The sequence below is a fragment of the Acanthaster planci genome, linkage group LG01 (genome assembly GCF_054643075.1).
Source record: "Acanthaster planci isolate LZ-2023a linkage group LG01, COTS_SCS, whole genome shotgun sequence".
Classification (NCBI taxonomy): domain Eukaryota; kingdom Metazoa; phylum Echinodermata; class Asteroidea; order Valvatida; family Acanthasteridae; genus Acanthaster; species Acanthaster planci.
The window spans coordinates 5182157-5202784 of NC_141777.1; the positions used below are offsets into that span (position 1 = coordinate 5182157).

General features: G+C 40.1%; 2 protein-coding genes across 5 annotated transcripts in view; one reads left to right on the top strand and one right to left on the bottom strand.

Annotated features, from left to right (window-relative positions):
* The window catches only part of ralgapb (Ral GTPase activating protein non-catalytic subunit beta), a 30573-nt gene extending 26094 nt beyond the window's left edge, over positions 1–4479 (top strand). For 3 of the 4 annotated variants that reach the window (XM_087147900.1, XM_087147920.1, XM_087147916.1), the window contains exons 24-26: positions 886–1039; positions 1580–1696; positions 2657–4479. In XM_087147900.1, the coding sequence (XP_087004026.1) occupies positions 886–1039; positions 1580–1696; positions 2657–2774 (389 nt within the window). In that variant the 3' untranslated portion in view covers positions 2775–4479. The remainder of the gene's footprint in view (positions 1–885; positions 1040–1579; positions 1697–2656) is intronic. The other variant, XM_087147911.1, reaches the window with a different exon arrangement.
* Positions 4480–4910: 431 nt separating this feature from the next.
* LOC110986246 (fermitin family homolog 2-like) overlaps positions 4911–20628 on the bottom strand; it is a 70796-nt gene continuing 55078 nt past the window's right edge. Inside the window, exons 8-12 of the mRNA XM_022247979.2 lie at positions 18903–19027; positions 17193–17299; positions 15095–15316; positions 12111–12257; positions 4911–10916 (exon numbers count right to left, since the gene is read on the bottom strand). Of these exons, the coding sequence (XP_022103671.2) occupies positions 10626–10916; positions 12111–12257; positions 15095–15316; positions 17193–17299; positions 18903–19027 (892 nt within the window). The 3' untranslated portion in view covers positions 4911–10625. The remainder of the gene's footprint in view (positions 10917–12110; positions 12258–15094; positions 15317–17192; positions 17300–18902; positions 19028–20628) is intronic.

Below are 20628 nucleotides of genomic sequence, written 5' to 3' on the forward strand. Positions count from 1 at the left end.
GAAGTATCCATTGTTATGGTAGCATTTAAGACTCAGAATCTAGATTCTATCCTCTCCGAGCGGAACAAAAGAGGGCATATTTTCTTTGGTACCCACCGCATAGGCGCGCCATAAGGTGCGTGTGCAAGTATATGCGCGTTTGACGCGGAGAATGCTGAGTACGCGTAACTAATTTATTCCGGCAATTTATGGTCTTTGCGTACACACAGAATGCGTGCAAGAACCCGCTTGTAACCACTTGTCCTTTTTTTGCCAATTGGGGTTGCACTTCAGCTTGGGGCGGATTGCTCGAGTAGAGGAGTATTTGAAAGCTGATTTGCAGCTGGAGACTTAAAAAAGAATTCTATTGCACCTAATGTTCATTCTAAACTTGTTCAGTGACATTGCATGGGCCTGCTGCATAACAGTGCAACTATGTTAACTGCACAAAAATCAGAAGTACAACATTTTGAAAGCCAGTTGTTGTTTGATTTGGTTACTCAGATCTCATTGGAACAAAACTTTCAGATTCAGATTTGGCTGTTTGAGAGCGACGATGTATTGAATCAATGAAGGAATTAAAAAGTGTAATTAGTAACTTGTCTTGATACTTGCCATATTAGTGCATATGATCCAGCCCCTGCATATGATCCAGCCCCTTGTAAATTCCAATCTATTATCTGTAAAAAACCTGGAACAATCTTTCACAAGCTCCCAGAAAGCACCAATATGAATTTGGCAAAGTGCAAACTAATTACTAAGGACAAATCACAGCCTTGAATGAAGACTAATGGATGAGATTGGATCCCACTACACATAATCACAAGTTGATGAATATTCATGTAGTCGGAGATCTGATGCTGTGCTCTTCTTGACAACGATCTCTCTTTTTTTTTCTTTCTTCAGCGGATCTGCTTGAAGAGATGAACACTGGGTTGGAGACATTATGCCAAGGGGGGAACTCAGCCTCTCAAGTTAAGTCCCTGGCAGAACCCACCGTGGTCCTGATGTTTATCCACCCCCTGAAAAGTGGACTTTTCCGGATACATATGCACGGCAGGTAATTACATCCCCATAAGATGTCAGACTCTCAAACTGATAAATAACAAATATTTTAGCATGGGAACGCTTCCTCTAACTGGACACTTCAGAGTCTCATAGAAATCTGTATCACAGGCCATCAAAATAGCAGACCCACTTATGATACGGCCTGCAGGATAAGCCCAGATAATCATCGCTTTTTGACACCCCTCAAAAAAGCAAAAGGCTCTACAAGACGGGATCCTCATAAGTGAAAGGAAAAACACCAAAGCTCCAATGCAGGCTATGTGGGGAAAACAAGTTACTTGTTGGCTTGTTGCCAAGGCCTTCCCGGGCAAAAGGGTTGAAAAAAAAAATAACAGGGTAGTGTCGTCTGATGCCCATAAGTTCAATGAACTGGGACATTTTTCAGCACAGGCGATGTACCTGCATCATCTGTAGAGGACAGATTTGTGACACAATTTGACCTGGTTCTCTCTCCCTGTACTCTTATTTAATGTGCTGGTTGAATGAGTACCAACAAAAGATATTGTAATTTACTGTCTCCCACCCAATCCAGACCAACTCAAGCCATTCCTCTTGTGGACGGTATGGTGGTCAGTCGTAGATCCCTTGGAACGTTAGTCAGACAAACCGCCATCAATGCTTGCCACAGGAAACGCATGGAAACAGACTCGTGAGTTACGTTATTGTTTTTGTTCACTCTGTTAGAAACTGATACCTTAAAAACAATGTACTTGGGACCAATCATACACCACAATGTTAAATGAAATGTTAACCATATGCTGCCGGGGAGCCTGGTTTCGGGCACATAGGGCTTTATACACGAAACCGGGGAGCCCGAAACAAAAGACCGTACTCAGAACAAAAGACTAAGCTGCTGGGAATTGCTAACGATTTTTCAGTTGAAAAAATCCATAGGAAATCCATCATTGTTTTGAGAGATGATACCACTGTTTGTGGCATTCAGCGTGAGCAGATTACCGACGGGGAAAAAAGCGCTCCAGCGCTCCAGTGATGAGCGATACAATGCCACTGACGCTAATCTGGCCCCTATTGAAAAGATGCCAGAAGTGCACTGTGCCGATTTCGGGAACAAAAGAAACTTACATAACACCGCACAATCTGGGCTCTTTTTACAAGGCGGCAGGCCAGGCTGAAATACTCGGGCATCAGTAGATTTTGTCTGCTAGATTAAAGTAGCCACCAGACAGTCATTTGTGTGGGAGTAAATGTCCAGTAAATGAAGTTATGATTTTTTGAAGAATTTTGAAAACAGCAAATCTTGAAAATCTCCCGGTTTTACGTCATGCAACTTCAAATTCCACCCGGGAGCAAGTGGTTAACAGGCCTGTTTGTCCTCAAGGAAGTTTATGGTGGAGACCATCATCAAGTCCCTACAAATCTATCACAAGCCACAAGTTCTTCAAATGAACTGTGACAAAAACATGCCATTGTCATTGTCTGTGTTACTTGTCAGTGGTCTAATGGAAATATTTGTGACTGGAGTTGCGGATGAACTTGTGACTGATTTGTGATAGGACTTGTGGCTGGACTTTTGAGGGACTCCACTACAGCACCACCTTTCAGACTTCCTGTGCCCAAAAGAATAAACTAACCCGCTTGTCTCCATCAGGTACTCCCCGCCTCATGTCAAGAGACGGCAGAAGATTCAGGACATGGCTAACAAGTATCGCAGTCGCCTCTCCGTGCCCGAGTTCTACACCGCGCTCTTTGCTAATCGCCGGAGATAATTACCACTGATACAGCGTTAATGACTTCAGGTGATAAACCACATTTAGGGGTAATTAAATGGATGTCACTAATGGCTCGTATTTAAATTAGATTTTCATTTAACCCAAAAGCATTTAAGTTTTTAATTAAGCCTGTCTGAATTGCCATTTCCCTAGTTAACTTATCTGCCATTACTTTAATTTACTTACTCCTGGTGTAACTGATTCATTTTGGGAGACCTTGTGATTAAATCAAAACAGCCATTTTGTCACCGTCAGATTGTAAATGCTCAGTCACGAATAATTACTGCTGCTTGCAAAGATTGTGTAGATTATTTTGTCAGTGTCAATAGCGAGTGACGGCAACATGCAACTTTGTAAGGAAAGTCACATCTTAATTGTGACTGCGTTTCTTGTACTGCAGTGGTCCAATTTCATCTAGAGGATTAGTTGGATTTCAGTTCCTTTGCTGACTAGGGGTTGCTCAATATAAACATGATGGACAATCCTTTGTTTTTTGGAATTGTGGGGAAATACTGGCATCTGTAGAATGTAACTTGAAATCTGAACCTCTGTGGCATTGTAACTTCAGTGGAAATAATTTGGAAGATAGCATTGCTTGGGAGATTACGCCATAGAAATTCTGGATAAGATGTACATGTACCTTGCAAACTTGCAATTCAACATTTTAGGCATAGGAATGTAAGCATGTACTTGTATACACGTGCAATAGTTGATCTTTTCAAAGTATCTCAAGCCAATTGTGAGTATAATTAAGATATATAAATCAGTGAAAGATAAGCGTCATTTGTATATAGAATAACTTCAGTTAATATTTTGTATGATGGACTGTTTTGCTCTGTCATTGGAGGAATCGGTGTCCAATTAATGGCAGGAGAGGATGCTCAATGAACTCCACTTTTTGGGCTCGGTAATTTTATTACAGGATGTCATCCGACGCCGTATGCAGCTTTCCACCATCTTTATTTTGCTTGCCAATAGTGATCTTTTTAGTATCATCTATGTACACGTAATAACAGTATAAGTTTTGAAACTGAATATGACTAACCATCTAAATGGAAATTGTATATTTCTAGCCTGCAATGTCCCTTTTTTTTGGCCGGATTTTGTTTTGGCAGGTGCTTCACGTTGCAGCAGATTAAATCATCGCTTCATCTGTAACATGGTAAGGAAAAGTGAGATATGTCAATGTAATGAGAGAAGTCCGCAGTTTTGGTTTCCTTTCTAGAGGATGTTGAAGTTGTATCATGATAACGATGTGTGCTTGCTGAGCCAATTAGTGGTAATGTGTTGGATGAAATCTGCATGTGTAGCGTGTATGGACTCCATGCAGGTTATAGATGGTGTGAAGCCTAACACATGAACCATTGTATAATGACACATTTCACCAATTTATGTGTGTATAATGCAGAATTTGCATGAGCAGTTTTCATTTGAATGGATTTGAATGTACACAAGCATATTCACACAACTGTTCTGCAGGTGTGGAGACCCACACCTGTCAATCTTTCTTTGGATACAGAAATTCCACAATCCGGTCCAAACTCTCCCCCCCCCACCCTTTACACGATGGTACTTGTCACACCTTGTTCATTACCTTGAGTTTGAGGTTATAAACTGTAGTGCTCATTAACACATGGTTCACAGTATGAGGTATGAGAAATGAAATGTACTTATATCAATAAAACTTTTTTATGTATCAAAAGTGAAGAGTGCTGCGTAATTTTCACTTTTACCTAGGAACTCAAAATGTGGTTTCCTTTCCGCAGTTCCAACTGGTTTGGTTCTCTTAGTGCCAACAATTCACAGCTGAATTGAAAGAAAGTGATTTCTGTGTTGAGGTCTGCATTCAATTCTATAAAAAAAAGTCCTAAATCGCTGTGAACTAAATACGATGTTAACGCATCAGTGGCTGACAAAATAACCTGTGCAAATGCTTTGCTCTAGATACCAGCAGGTGTAATTAACAGCTTATGCATAGTGAAGGGTGCCACACAGTTGCCGTACAAATGGCTTTGTTGTCAAAGTGTCTCGTAATATTTGTGATGTGCTCACGGTTAATGCACTGCTTCACGGAAGAAACTTCGTCTTGGAGATTTGTTGATAGCCAACTCAAAAACACACCGGGAACTGCTGTTTTATGTATAAAACATTACTTTATTATTGTCTGGTCACAGGATTAGAACTCTAGATTATGCTTGATATTAAAACCATAAATTTGATGCACCCAGCATGCAGGCAAAGTACCAATATTTTCCTTTTTAAAAATAACAAAATTCTATACACAGTTACCATCAACCATTACTTCCACTGTCCCCTCGTCTGCTACTTCGCTATTTCTTTTCTAAATATTTCATTCCTGTAACATTTGTCGCAAGATCCCAGTCTTGAAAAATGGTGAAAATTCTACGCGATCATCTCAAACTATTAAAGAGTAACTGTCATCAAAAAGTTTTCCAGATTGTTCTGAGGAACGAGTGGGCATACTCAGTATTACATTTCATATACTAAAATATATGTACAAGTTTATAAAATAGTTCAGCATAAATTTAACAGAGAAACAATAGTTGGCAAAGCAAACTGTAAAAGAATGGGACATATTGGTTATATGCTTATGCACAGAACAACTTACGGGCACTTTTACAAACAGTTTTTTTTAGTCTGACATACAAATCTCACTGACAAATTTGACACCAAGCATACTATACCATTTATCTTAAGAGATATACAATTTCTAACCAATGTTTGGCCAGAGTTGAGATTAAAAAGTCCACAAGTGGACGAGGTTGCCTTGGTTGTCAAATGCTTTATGGGATTTTGGAATTTACCTGGGGTTAAGTTGTACCAATGCCCCCCATAGTTATGCTACTGAGGACCAGAACAAGAGAACAGGTCCTCTGTAAACAAACTGCCCTCAACGTGTAGTGTAATGTGGATTGTATCTAACATGATTTGCACAGAAATAAAGGCTGACTACATAAGTAAAGTTAGTCTGTACATACATGCATGCTTAATGACGGAAAATATAAGTCATTTATGCAACTGGCATGAACAAGAAACTAAAAAGTACAATACACAAAATTGAAAACCTAACAATCTAATTCACTGGAAGAACCTTTCAGGACATTTGAAGACAGAGCAAATCACAGGCACCATTGAAAGCTCTCTGACTTAAGCTAACATATCACAAGTCCATCGCAAGTCCCTGGAAGTCCATCACAACCCAATTGAGCAGCAATTCCACTGAACTGTGACAACAAAAACATTCTTTGATTATTGTTCATCTCGTTACTTGTGGAAGGACTTGAGATGGACTCCATTACAGCCCTATCTCTAAGTTTACTTCCAACACACAATCAACACACAGTCAAAAATGTAGGGTTCTTACAATTTTAAAGTAAATTCATATATTCAATTAAAATGGTACTATAAATAAAAACTATGCTGGGATGATCAACAGTGGTTTAGCCTTTCCTGCACTGCCACAGTGAATTTACAATGTATGGAGAGCCTGCGAAGAAAATTCACTCCAAATTAAGATGTATGGAGTGCCTGTTTAAAAAAGAAAGATATACAAATGGCGGATTTGAACCCATGCCATCAGCTGTGAATAGACAGTTTACACTAGTAGTCTATAAGTTAGAGTTCGAATCCTATAATGTGCATGTAGGTATCTTTTTGATGGACACAGAAACTTATAAAATACAGAATTTAAAAACATCACTACAGAGAAGAGAATTCCTTATTTAATAGGTATCTGACACACATGACATAATGCACTAATATGGAGGAAAAAACACCCAGAAATGCAAATATTTTAACATCAAGGAAGACGTTAATACCTATGTTGACAAATAAAGCAAAAGCTCTGACATAAATGTACATAAAAATGAGGGCAGTAGAGAACATAAGACCGCAAATCACTTGACTGGGGATTACTCATTACATTTACACAATACAGTAGGAAGTAGCTGGAGCCACAAGCAGACTTGTGAGTAAATTCAAGCAACAGCCGACTTGAGCTAAGTGAATTTGATGACATGGCCCAACTCACAGAATAATTCTAATTCAATTCACATTAAACAGAAGTCTCTCCAGCAAAGCAAAGGTACTGTTCTCAAAATGTAGTTGGGCTTGCAAACAACTAGGACAAACTCAGCATTGTCAAAACAGCCTAGTGACAACACTCCTTTTTTAAAAGAACCTCTACAAGCTCTTTAAAATTAAACAAACCTCACACTGTGCAGTGCATTGCTTCTAGGGGCTGCTTTTCTAGAACTATTACATGCCGAAGGTATATTAGCTCTGTTTTGCAAGCAGCTTATCCCTGACTTCTCAGCCATCTGGCATTTGCCCAACATCTGGTCTGCGGCATTCCACAAGTCTTTCTCTCGACGGCGAGGGTATTTCCAAATCTGGGTCAATGGCGGTTTCGATCGAGTGGAGATACAAACTACAATATGAGTCAGGAGTATTTCCGGCAAATGTCACTCAACAGCAATGTCACCTTTAATCTTTGACAATAACATCGGTAAAGTAAATACAACTCTTGTGGTAGGCCTTAAAACTGATCTCAAAATAATACTTCTAGTACCCAGTGCTGTAGCCGACCAGTGCACAATTCCTCTACTACTTTTTAGTATACATTACTACACTTAATATAATATCTGATGTATTCTGTGGCATACGGTCCTTAATGGCCAAAGCAATACTCAGCCGATTAGGGTTATGTTACAAATAGGACTTCACTCACAAGTCAAGGCTAACCACAACATACCAAAACCCATCTGTCATAACTCCTATCTCTGTAATTAGCCCATACTTACGCACACAAAACAAATGGACGTCAGACAGGGATTCAGTGACAACTACTACTAGGGTCAGTCCAGTGAATGGTCTATATTTAACCTTAAGAGACAGTTCTGACATTTAGGGACCGCCCAAAGTCAAACGGTTCCCCTATCATATTCTGATATTGTTCGAAACGTGGATGTAATGTTATATTGGGAAACGCTTCCTTGATATACATCAGACCAACTTTCATTTACTGTTTCAGAACAGAAATTGCAGAAACCATACAACAGGATGTTTCATGTTGCAGTGAGTCAAAAATTTCAGATGGAGAGGCTGCCCTTTGCAAATTGACAAAGAAGGAAATCCTGAAAACTGAAATTAAAATCGGATTTTCCCCCAAATTTTTCTCTAAATGCAAAGGTTTAAGTAGAAAACCTATTTTTGAGTTTCTTAACAATCCTACATGTATGTTTCTTCCAACTGGTTAATTAGAAGTTGATGCAACACTGACTGACCCCCCCCTTCTCAGGAGTTTAAAGCCTGTCACAGCACGTCGGATGGAAAAATAAATCAATGCTTGGCAAAACTGATTAATGTCAAGTCTCCAAGGTGGAAAAGAAATCTGCAGGAAGGGTATGCACAAAGACTTTAAAACATGCACTTTAGGTGAAGCTTGAGGTTGGTTCACTGCCACTTAAAAGTTCATTGAGAAAACTTCATTGACTTCTGGATCTTTGGAAATGAAAGGCCCTCATGGAAAGTCCATACAACTTACGGTACAACAATGCACAGAACGTCACTAGCAAATAAAACTACCGGCTCTAGTGGTCTTTCAGAGTCTGATGCTGTACCAGATTTTTATGGGGCCCATGATTTGTAGAAATGTGAATTTCAATTACAAGCGTCCACAACACGGGAAGCTGAACAAAAACAAGCGTACACTTGATTTGTGTCTGGTACCCTCTGTTATTAGACTTTATAAGCACTTTAATATTGTCAATGCTTCTGACTAAATGCACTGCTGCTTCATTATATAGTTCTGGACAAGTTATACACGCATGAAGCAGTCTTCAGCTATGAAATAGTCTGGTGCCATACCCCTTTAACCTGCAAATGCAAAAATTTGTACTTGGCACTTCTTGCATAACAACCCAACTTTCCACGAACAGTGTATGCCTGGTGACTTGGCATGCCCAACACATACACCAAATAAAACAACTAAAAGGCACCTTTCCCTATGCACATCAACACTTGTGCCAAGCGTTGCATATCTGTCAACATCGCTCCCGTGGTGAATGCAATGCACACATGTCTTATGTTCCTGGTCCGTGAAAGTGAAACACATGAATACACTGTGTACTCGACACATCAAGAAATGTACATCTGGAAATGCATCTTTAGTTTAGACCAATAGAAACAAATTACAAAATGCCATCATTTCTGCGAATTTGGAAACTCTTGAGGCAGCATTTCATCATCTAAGTTCATTGAATGAATGCTCCTTTGGTCAAGGACATATTAACAACTCGACAAAATTTATCAAAATGTCAGATTGTCTGTGAGAACTGAATCCACTCTGCTTAGTATTACAACTGGTGGGTAAGATTTGGACAGCCAATCATCACTCGAATCTTACCGAGGGCACGTCTGTTTCCTTCCACCTCAACTGGCCTTTAGATTAAGAATTCTGAATGGTTCTCCACCGCAAAAGTTAGCCCAAATGTTCATTTTTGTTTTTGTCGATTAAATGACAGAGAATTCTAAGTGCTTCATTGGTTAAAGCCATCAATATTGAAACTAACCTGTTTCAACCCTTTTTTTTTGGAGGATTAAGCAACTACCGGTACGAGATTTTTGTTCCTCACAAGAATCAGCCTTTATCTTTTTTCTCTATTAAACTTAACATGATTGCGTAAGAACAATTTTTCTACTTGCTCAATGCGTCATCTACTTAATTGGGTAAATTTGATAAAAAGCGTTAGAAAATATTTGTACAGTTGCTAAAAAAGACCAGATTTTTAAAGACATCTAAGGTAACAGTTAATCTAAATATAGGCTCCATGTGTTAGGATTACATTCTGAAAGTTGGTTAAAAATGAAATAACGAACAGAAGCGTATCTCTTAAAAAGGAGAGGCTGCTTTAATATTTAAAAATGTGCACATACATTTCAATATTAATGAGGTCACCAGCATGCACACCTTAACCTTTGACCTATGTGTATGGCTATATATACAGCAGGTTCGCCCTTGAACTTGCGGAGCATCACAGAAAGGCAGCAATTCTTTGTTTTTGTTTCCTCCAAAATTTTTCCCGTCTATTCTGTGCCATGTGCTGAAATTGATAAATGCGTTTGTTCATTAAAAATTCATAAAACTAAATTCAAATTGCTGTTAAAAGGGATACACTATTTATAAATTATGTACAGAATCAGCTTGTTGCTGCTTATTCCTGTCACTGCTACATCATCCAGCATTTCGTAGAGCACAACCTCTTTCTCATGGAGACAAATTTCCAAGTTAATCCTAACAACCACCTCCAACAACTATTCAGCAAACATCAAATATTACTCTCTGCAGCGATGCCAGCCGCTTCAAGATGAAGTTGTCTTAAAGCTTTGTTCTTCAGCTCCCCATATGGCAGGCATTCATGACAAAGTTAACCTTTGAACTCTTTACCCCGTTGGTGGTGTTGTACTTCTTCTTCCCTTGGTCAACTCTTCCAAGGATCCGTATCCATGTAGGTCTTTAGTAACAACACCTTCAATGTTCCAAGTCGCACATCCTCTACAGACACCGTCCAAAACTCCTACTTCTTGTCGAAAATGCTCCCTCCAAGTATTTTTAAGTTACAAATGTCCAACTAATTCCGTGGTTTGCAAACAAACTTGCATCAAGGCAATATTCAAAATTTGTCCAAGTGAAACAGTAGATGAACTGGTTTTTTGTCAAATACAAAGAAAAAATTTGTTCCTCCAACCCCAAGACTTGTAGAAGTCTGTCCTTGATTCTGAGATAACTACAGTATGTACATGTGTTGATTATTGCAACAGCGGTCTTCAGACCCATCCGCCCGTCAGCTTGTGGAACATCTCCTCATTCAGGGTCTGGTTGGAGTCCAGGGATCTCATGGAGAGGAAGATGTAACCCCCGATGAACTCGTGCACCACCTTGCAGTCAGCTGAGGCGCAGGAGAACTGGATGTTCTCGTCCTCCATCTGAACCAGGACCTCCTTGACCTCCCAGTTGACGTGCCACGCCGTCATGGTGCTGTAACGCCATGTCTTCTGTGAGTCGCCGCTGTTGATGTCCATCTTGATCAGGCGGTTATAGGCCACACCGATCAGCTCCTGTTGGGAAAAAGGCAATTGATTACTTGCAGTCACAAAAAGACCTTCCAGCAACAACTTGATGAAAAGAAGCTCAGTAAAGGTCCAGTTGCGAATCCTACAAACTGAAGAAATTTGACCACACTCTACAGCTGTTCCTACAAAGCCAGGAATTTCCTTAACATTCACAACACAAATTTGTTTTGCCGTTTTTCTTGGGACCTTTCTGAGACATTACTGGATAAGGGTTGCCAATAGGGGTCATACACTCCTCCCCAAAAGGAGCATTTCTGAGATTTTGATGAAAAATGAGAGAAAACCTATTTTGGGCACTATTTCACTTCCATTTCTTCCCAAAGCCTGCCAAACGGCACACCCCTACATCCATCAAACAAATCAGGTGCAGGATTTGTTAGCATAGGTACATGTCATAGCAAAGTTCAATAATAATAATACTATGAAAACATCTATTAAGTGCATAGTATCTTACAGTATGTCATTCAACAGCACCGATATATTTTTTATCCCTGCATCTTGGGCTCACAACTTCTGAACATTTATGAGACCTTCTCAGCTCTGTGGGAAACATACATGTACAAAGCTGATGCTGCCATATCAGGGGGAAAAGGAAAAACATAATAACCCAATCTGCCCTCACAGGTACCCACTTACTCCTGGCTGGAGACAGGCACATAAGGGGTACAGTAACTTGCGTAGATCACAACAGGTCACCACCAGCTGGGTTTGAACCTCCTAACCTATGATCGGAAGCTACAAACCCTAACCACAAGGCCACGTGCTCTCAACAGGTTCAGGATCTTCTCCTGAAAAACTCACTACCAAACATTACTAACAAGTCACTCCACAATCATGGAGGATATCCAAAACGAAGAAGACGATAACTACAGAGAGGTAAGAGTGACTGATGGTTTAAGGAGACGACAAGCAATAAGCAAATACAGGAACTAATGAGAAACACGTTTCTCAGGTTGTGTGCGCTAGCCTAAATAAGAAAAAGGATGTGTCTTGGATGGTGGGCCACAATGCACTGGTAATGGAAGAATATTAACCTTGATAGACAGAGCCTAGCCTCTTCGATGAGATATGTAGTGATGTTCTGTGGGTAAGACAAGCATGGTACATGTACAATGCTATACTTCCATCAATCTATTGCAATTCTTGGTCTCAAAGTGCATAGTACTTAACGTATTTTACCTCTTTTTTACAGTTTCTGAACTTGACCACGAAGTAGGTGACGCCGTATTCCGGGAGCGCTTGCCAGGCCTTGATGTAGTTCAGCTTGGCATCCATCAACTTCATGTTCCGGACGCTGGTGTGCGCCTCAAGAATGCGCGCAGCAACCTGTGAGCAACGTATTAGGAGAGTATTCACCACAAGTGCAAGAGATAGGCTGCTATTGTTTGTTCTGATATACATGCATGTCTACCTGTGTTGAAAAGCATTGAAATTTGGTTCAAAATTCACTTGTAACATCCATGAATATAAAATGTCTTCAGTGAATTCCAATGCTGTGGTTATTTAAATATAAAAACATGCAGACTACAGAATTCTGTGGGTACACTCACTCCACATTCTACACGTGTGAACACATACGCCCATGCAGTGCGCCAATCCCAAAAGACAGTGGTACATGTAGTTGAAAGTCAGTGCACACAGCCCATAGCAATGTACTCTGTATTTAGATTTGGTATGGCCAAACTGTGCAAGTCATGAGTACATAAAAGGAACCATCCAAGCATCTTGGCTGGAATCAAAATCAGGAGGGGGGGTGACGAACTAAACTTGGGATGGTCCATCTTCTACGCGCTAACATGGTACCTTTGAATTTTTTGTTTCAAGTGTTCATCTTTCAAGAGGAAAGGAAGATCCTTGTTCTACAAAGTTGCCAATGATTACTCAGAGCAATGCCAATGTAATACCAAGCAAACACAAACACGCGTAGGTTCAAACATACTTCCTGTTATGAAGGCAGAAAGGAACCCATATGAACATGGCAATCAAAAATGACTACATGTGAAATTTGGGTCTACATCCGACTCCCCCCCCCGCAAAAAAAATTTACTGGCAGGAAAAGCTAACCAGGAAAATACAGGTTTACCAGATGCAATTTTGTTTCATGTACAGTTTAGTTCAGAGGAAATGTGTACCAATTTACTTCCTGCTTCAGACTTATCTTTCTACTCAACTAGTGTTGTGTTTTTCCCATGTATGACACTGATTAATCCTCAACATTTTATTGCTGCCCTACTTAAAAGGGAAAGTTGATTTACCCCCCAAAAAAAATTTCTCAACCTATCCCACTGCATAAATAAAACTGTTCCTTAATAGACACATCTCTTGACAATTGTGCAAAGACAAAAATATACTTTTGTAAAATATCACCAGGATATGAAATAAAAGATAGTTTTGACTATGTCAGTCCCTGTAATTAATACAAAGTTGATCCAAATGACACACAGACTTCTATTTCAAGTATTCAAGTAACCTACTAAATTTCACAGCTGTGGACATTAAGCATAAGATAAGCAAATTCTGTATACATTGACAGTTTACTTGATGTGATTTTTACTCCATTGTATGCTCATCATCCTCATATCAAAATACTTTCTTCAAAGAAATACATATTCAACTGCTTGGTACGAAAACATTTCCCATATGTGGGACTTCTAAGAATGGTGTGCAAAATTCACTTCACAGTTTGAACAACTTATGCCTTTTGTTTAATCACGGCACTTTGTTTTAAACATGATTTACTCAGTCCTATAAATATCATTCCTCTAATAGAAACAATTACTATATAAGTACATCGTTCTGGGATACAACTTCACTAATACAAACACTCCCTGCCAAATTTGCAACAGTTGCACTTGTGAAGTTTACACATTGTTACTATACCATAAACAAGCTTACATGACGTCCACATTACAAACTCTGTGGCAAGCACCGTATGAGTGCATGAGCAAATTCATTCCAATTTGCTCCTACATGCACGTTGCTCATGGTGGGAGGCTTCATCACATGACGTTTGTCCAATGCGTTATTTAAAAAACATGTGTGACTAGTCACAAAAGGGAAACCAAAAAATGGCAACCTTGTATGGCAAATTTGGTAGATTTCCAAATGATGGTTCCTCCTCTTTTGGCTAGCTGCCATAATGTACATGTATTACCCATGCTATTTGTCGGACCAATGGACATAATCTTAAAAGCTGGACGTGCTTGGAACATTGGAGCAAGGAAAGTTGCTAAGCATGAAACTGGCTTCAAAGAGCCAGTGAGGATAGAACAACAGACTCTTAAAATTGTGCAAAGAATTTTCTGAAACCCCCTCCCCAAAATGGACCTGACAGCTGTTTTTAACATTAAACCTTTTTTAGCTGCATATTTTAGAAAGAGACGGATCACAATTTAATGTAGAAAACAGCGACTGACTTTTTAAGCCAAATGTCATGATTACATCTGAACATTGTTATGCTTTGATCCAAAAATTTGAAACGAGCAATATATAATATACATTAACTTTATGACAGCTATAACTGATTTACCCTAGAGGCATTGACAGTGGCTGATTAGCTCAATGCCAATTTTGTATGGGCCTTTCAATCAGCTTTCAAAACAGAAAGGTAAAGTGTCTTTCAAAATGAACAATTGTCCTTCCAGACTAAGGGGCAGTTTGCTTCACGCAGATCTGGATTGCGATCAGTGATCCGTCACTGGTTTACTGACACCAAAGCCCCGCCTAATGGATGGAGTAAACCAGCGATAGGATCACTGATCGAGATCTCGATCCGCATGAAACAAACCGGCCCTAAAATTATACTAGCAAACAATAACTAAACCATTTCCCTAATCCTCTTGGGTGCAAATAAACAAAACTTCATTCATAAGGAAATCTACGCGGTAAAATTCTGAGTCATCGGAGAGTTCTAACAGCTGATGTAAAATACAATTTGATCTTGCCAAAAAAAGTGAACATGTACAACACCAACGCTGTATTCATGATGACGGCAACTAATTTTTGCTATAATACCAGTTACTCATATCCTAACTAACCTCAATTTCCTATCCTCATCCCTCAATAAACCTCCCTTTTTATCAGCTTTCCAAGTACGTGGTTTCTGGTCAAGGACCCCCTTTTTGGGAGGGAGGGAAGAATATCATGCCGCAACGATTACCAACCTGCTTAGGTTTGTGTTTCTTGAGGAACCTCGGAGACACGTAGTCCTCTGCCTGAATGTCCACATTCTCTGTGGTGATGGAAGGGCTGGAGGTCTTCTTACTATGCTGCATGCTGAGGAACGCTTGGATGCCTTGAACCTCTGACTGATAGCTACTGTCTGCCATCGTCTTTCCCTTCGAAGCTAGCCGACAAGCGGCCAACCACTTGGCGTACTGCTCCTCCTGATACAAAACACAAGAAGAGTCTGGGTGTCAATATATAAAAGAAGGTGCCCAACTTTGACGGGTGGCTCTAGCAATGCCCGGGGCCGATCAGAAGTCAAACTCTCCTTAGCCGAGTTGCACGCACAATGCAGATCTACTCAAAAGACCCTTGTTGAAACAATTCTGACACAATAAGATCTCAAGGCAGTGCACAGTTTCTGTCGTCTGCTAACTTTTCACCCAATTCAGTTTCTGTATTTAGCCACTAAACGAAGGTTACTGGGAACCGGTACAAATGTGTCCCAGGGTCCCATAAGCCAGTTCAATATTTTCACTGTGCATACATTTCTATTTTGCTTTTGAACTACACAAATTGCTGCATGCATGTAAATCACAGGAGGCGTCAATCAAATCAAAAGAGTTATTTTGCAGTAAGTGCAAAATTTCAAAAATGTTTGGCAGCACTGAGATTCACTGCATTTGTAAGCTCTACCTTCTGTATAAACACAAATTTCAACCTGCTTTTGACTGGGTAAACAACTGCAGAATATGGACTCAGATGCAGATTCCCGCCCCCTTCTCCACTGGATTGTGTGCATTACCTGCTGCCTTTGTACTTCAGTAACAATCCCACAATCTCACTATGTAGACTAGCAGTTAAAACAAACCATATTGTTTTAGGCCAACTATGGTCAGTTCATTTGTTCTCTGGCCTTGCTCAATCAAAATGACAATATGAACAACCAAGCTTGGGCGATGATCCACCTTTTTTCAACAGGTCATGTGAGAAAGCATCTCTACATTTTGGGGAAAATCAGAGACATTAACCTGGCAAACATACTTCCGACCTTAGATTACACATCACTTATTATCAGTTGGAATGTCACGTCATGTCACAATGCCAAATCCACTTGACATTATCCAATCAATTAGTGTGCACTGCAATAGCTGAAGGGAACATGGCCAGTCAGATATTTCAACAACGAAAGTGAACTGAGGCAACATTTCTACACCATTCCTCTAAACCGCGGCATCTGTCACTGCCAGATCTCACTATCTCTCAGCAGAGCACATTCCATCAGTCTCTACCTGCATCTGCCTGTATCTGGGTTGCTTACTGTCTCAGTTTCTTCCTCTAACCCTGTTCGCATTTCTGTCCATGGAAGTACCTCTCTTATCTCTTTCTGTGTTGCTCCACCTTGAAGTTGCACTTGTGTGTGTGCATCAGAGACAGTGTTGCAGCACTCAACCTTGTTCTCAAGTACCCGTTTACATTAGATTTACACAAGTACATGTACACCCATGGGTTGTAGTCTCATAGCAAAAGTGACAAGACCTAAGGATTGTCGTACTTCTAAAGACCAACCACAGAGTTTCAGTAATCACAATACTTGTACCTCAGGTGTTGGTACCATCACCAAAGGGTTGTACCATAGTACTACTAAAAACCAACCAGATAGAGGGCTTTTGTATTCGTACTACTGTAGAGTTTAGGACTATACCAGGGATTTATAATACCCCAACGAAAACCAATCAATTAGAGTAGCGGCATTCCAACTAGTTCTAACACTCACAAGTAAATGTAGTCATATTTGTCACTACAAAGTGTCTTGTACATGGTTTGAAATGATGCTCATACCTGAATGCAACTTACTAAGCAAGACTGGACGTGGGACAGCCCAGTTCTTAGGAGAGGTGAAATTCAACCCCAACATACCCATCCCCCAGTGGTGAGACGGTAAAAAAAACCCTAACTCTTTTAAGATTAATTTGCATATTTGAGACGAGAAGGGTAAGACAGAAATCTTCTGTGGGTAACTATGCCTCAGTATCTGTCCATGTCTCTGAATGTCAATCTCCCTGGCTATCCATCTGTGCCTCTTGTCTAACTTACGGATTCGCACCGCAGCCACAACTCTATGGGTCCCTCCGGGGCCTTGGCCAACAGTTTGATGCCGTACTTGTCATGGGGTATGCTGACTTCATGTGACACCTCACAACCTGCACGGGCGAAGACGAAATTGATGCATCAATAAACATATGCACAGCTTTCGTATCAACTCGTCTCAAAATGTGTCAAGTGTGATGATGAGGAAATGTATCAGAGTAGTTTCAGTGGCTTGGGACACGCGTTGGAAAGATGATGTTACATAGAAGAGATGAGTATATTTGGAAAATGGGCCGACAGATGGTGCATGTTGAAAGTACCAAGCTCAGATCCCTCCCCCCGAAAAATGGAAGCAAAAGGTCTGACTTGAGAGATACACGCATGCGCTCTTTGCTTTTATCTTGCTTTATTTTCCCTCCCTTTAATGTCACTTTTCTGCACAACAACTAGAAATCATGACAAATAAGCAAATTCCAAGCTGCAAGATACTTTCAATACAGAACAAGGAAATCGTCTGTGTATTTTCTAAACTCATTTCTCCCACGAGGTTTCAATCTTTCCCTTTCCTCGTGAATAGCTGTCATCGAGGATCAACCACACCACACGCAATTGCAACTTAACCGTCTGAAGCTTTTCAAATAAGTGATCAAATTGGAAATTCCCCCTGAGATACGATCTGACAAAAGGGTGCTTTCACAAGAAACACAGCACATTGGAAGACATTAACCTCTATTAGAAGTCTATTACTGTAGTTGTGTGCAAAGGTGTTAGTATCCCATGGACACTGCATTTAATCAAGCAAACAGTGCAATGACAATGTCAGATTTCCCTCGTGGGATATCACACACAACTGCTTTATCCACAATGTTTTACAAACACAGAGGCAGGATGGTCTTAAGAGAGTACAGTTACAAGAAATTCAACATTTTGGACTGCATGGGTACTGTATATGGTGATGTGCCATCTACTTACGACAGCCAATAAAGGAAAAATTAATTGAGCACAGAAGGTGAACACATTCCTCTTTTAACCAAATGTGTAGAAGCGTGAAGCACCTGTTCATGAAATTTATGTACGCATGATTGACAGAATACTTGTGAATAATGTAACTGTGATTGTCAAAACAGGTACCCTTCATCAAAGTACAGTGAACTTGAACCTGTAACCTCCATGCACAAGTCATACCCTCAACAATGACAGAAAGAAATGACACGCAACAGAACACCATTGCCTACTGTGCATCAAGTGCCAGCGTGAATATTCTTTAATTTTTGTACACATTCAGATGAAAATTAGCTCTATTGATCACACAGTACCATCAGCTGCCCGTGTATGGAGTTTATACCCATTTAAAAATGCCATCATTGATAATTTCCCAATCTCTGTTTTGACATTTGGCTACAGAACGTTACCGGTACATGGACCTTTAGTATTCAAACTAAAGCAACAAGTTCTCCCTAAACAGTAAAACAACACTTGGCCATCGAGACTAAATGACAAGAAAAATGAGCCAGTTTGGAATATCAGCAGTGCACACTTGAAATAAAGTGTGGCGTAGTTCATTCAAAAACAATGCAGGAGTGAGAGCTTGGCTCTATCAGCACTGCCATACCCCAAGTCACTTGCTCTACAAACTCTAAGACTGACATGACATTGGGTCCTTTGTACATCATGAATAAGAATAAAGTATAACTAAAGACTCCGTAAGTAGCATACCGCTAAGGTTGAGCGTTTGTACAGGTGGCCCATGGTTGTCCTCTTGTGCCTTGTACTGCGTCAGATGCGTGTCTCTGAAGATGAAATACCCTCGCTTGTAGCCCTTCAAAGTCAGTTTCTTTGGCCTATTGAGACAAAAAAATCAAACACATTAAAAATGAAAGCAGCATTTCAAGTACCATGTGGTTGAAAATTACAGTACATTGCAAAGTATTTGCTGAAGCAATATGAAAGACTCAACATTTAATCTGCATGTTCTGATCATCTTCAGAAATGTTGAGTGAGGAGTCCACCACTTCCCCTGAAGATGAACCTCACTACATGAAAGCGAAACGTCGAGTGTTTATTCACGGATTCTCCAACAAGCAGTCTGCTTATGATGCATTCAAGGTAATCTCTTTCCAGAATGTTATCACAAAACTTTCACAGAATTCAAAATAACGATCACATTGTTTTGATTAACTCCTTTTTAGTTGACTGCTGGAGCAAATTTCACTGACCCACTCAGCAGAGTAATTTCATTAAAACACAACAAATACAAGTTTAACAGGCATTTTATGACACTGTAAATTACTTTGGACTAGTTCTGAGTAGACTTGAGCTTTCTAAGTAGACTTGTGCTTTCTCACAAGACTTTCGCTAGGCAAAACTTGCTTAACAACATTTCCTGCTGGGCAACTGCATTAAATTGGTCACACCCACTGAGTGCAACAGAGGACACAAACTGTGTCACTGGAATGTCAAAGGTCACAGAACCCACACAACCATCACAAACTCTGAGTAAACTTGTGGTAAACCAAGCCCCAGCAATTATATGATAAATGGTGGGGGGGGGTGTGATGGTAGCTTCACTGGGTGAGGAATGCAGACCTGACAGCCTATAAATACCCACCACTCCCCTGGGGCTTGTCTTCAGCAGCATGGTCAATGAGTTGCTCTACCAAAATACCGACTGCTGCAGAATTCAGACAAGCCCAGGAACATGTTCCATCCCCATGTTATTGTGGTTTCCCTCAAAACAGCTTTTGTGCCTCTTGATAACATTAGTTCTATGTACTGTTCTTCCTTTTTCATGGCTTCATTATTTTGTTCTATTTATTTTGACTTTTAGGAAACAAGTTGTATAGACAAGTTATATGTTTTTGAGTCAAACAATTGAAGTTACAAAGATTGCAACATGAATATCACCTGCAAAGCAAGCAACAACATTCTGGAATCTTCAAACAAATTTGAATCCTCCAAGCTGATTGGCAGCTCCATAGTGACAACACAATGACATGACAATTCATCCTGAACTGCAGTAAATTGTACATTTTGCACATCTTACATGCACCACATCTCGCTCGCATTTCAGTCAAATAAACACCACAGTGTGTGCATGGCGAGGACTACAACATATTGCGATAATTGAGTTTGTTTCAATATTCGGATAGATGAATCTGATATTGGCATACTCAATTATGCCCTGGATGGTGACCCACTTCAGGTTCAAAGCATACAGATCAGTGAACATCTCATTCCTTGAAAGCTTGCAAGATATAAGATTTATATCTCATGAACAATTTCGAGCGAGAATTTTAATATTCCAAGACAAATAAACAGAACAGACACTGAACCAGCCAGACTTTTTCATTTGAGGATTTTCTTCCAGGGGAAATAGTTGGATTTTCATCATCCTTCAACAGTGCCTTCTGTTGTGGCCTATCTATCACCAGAAGCAGCGACC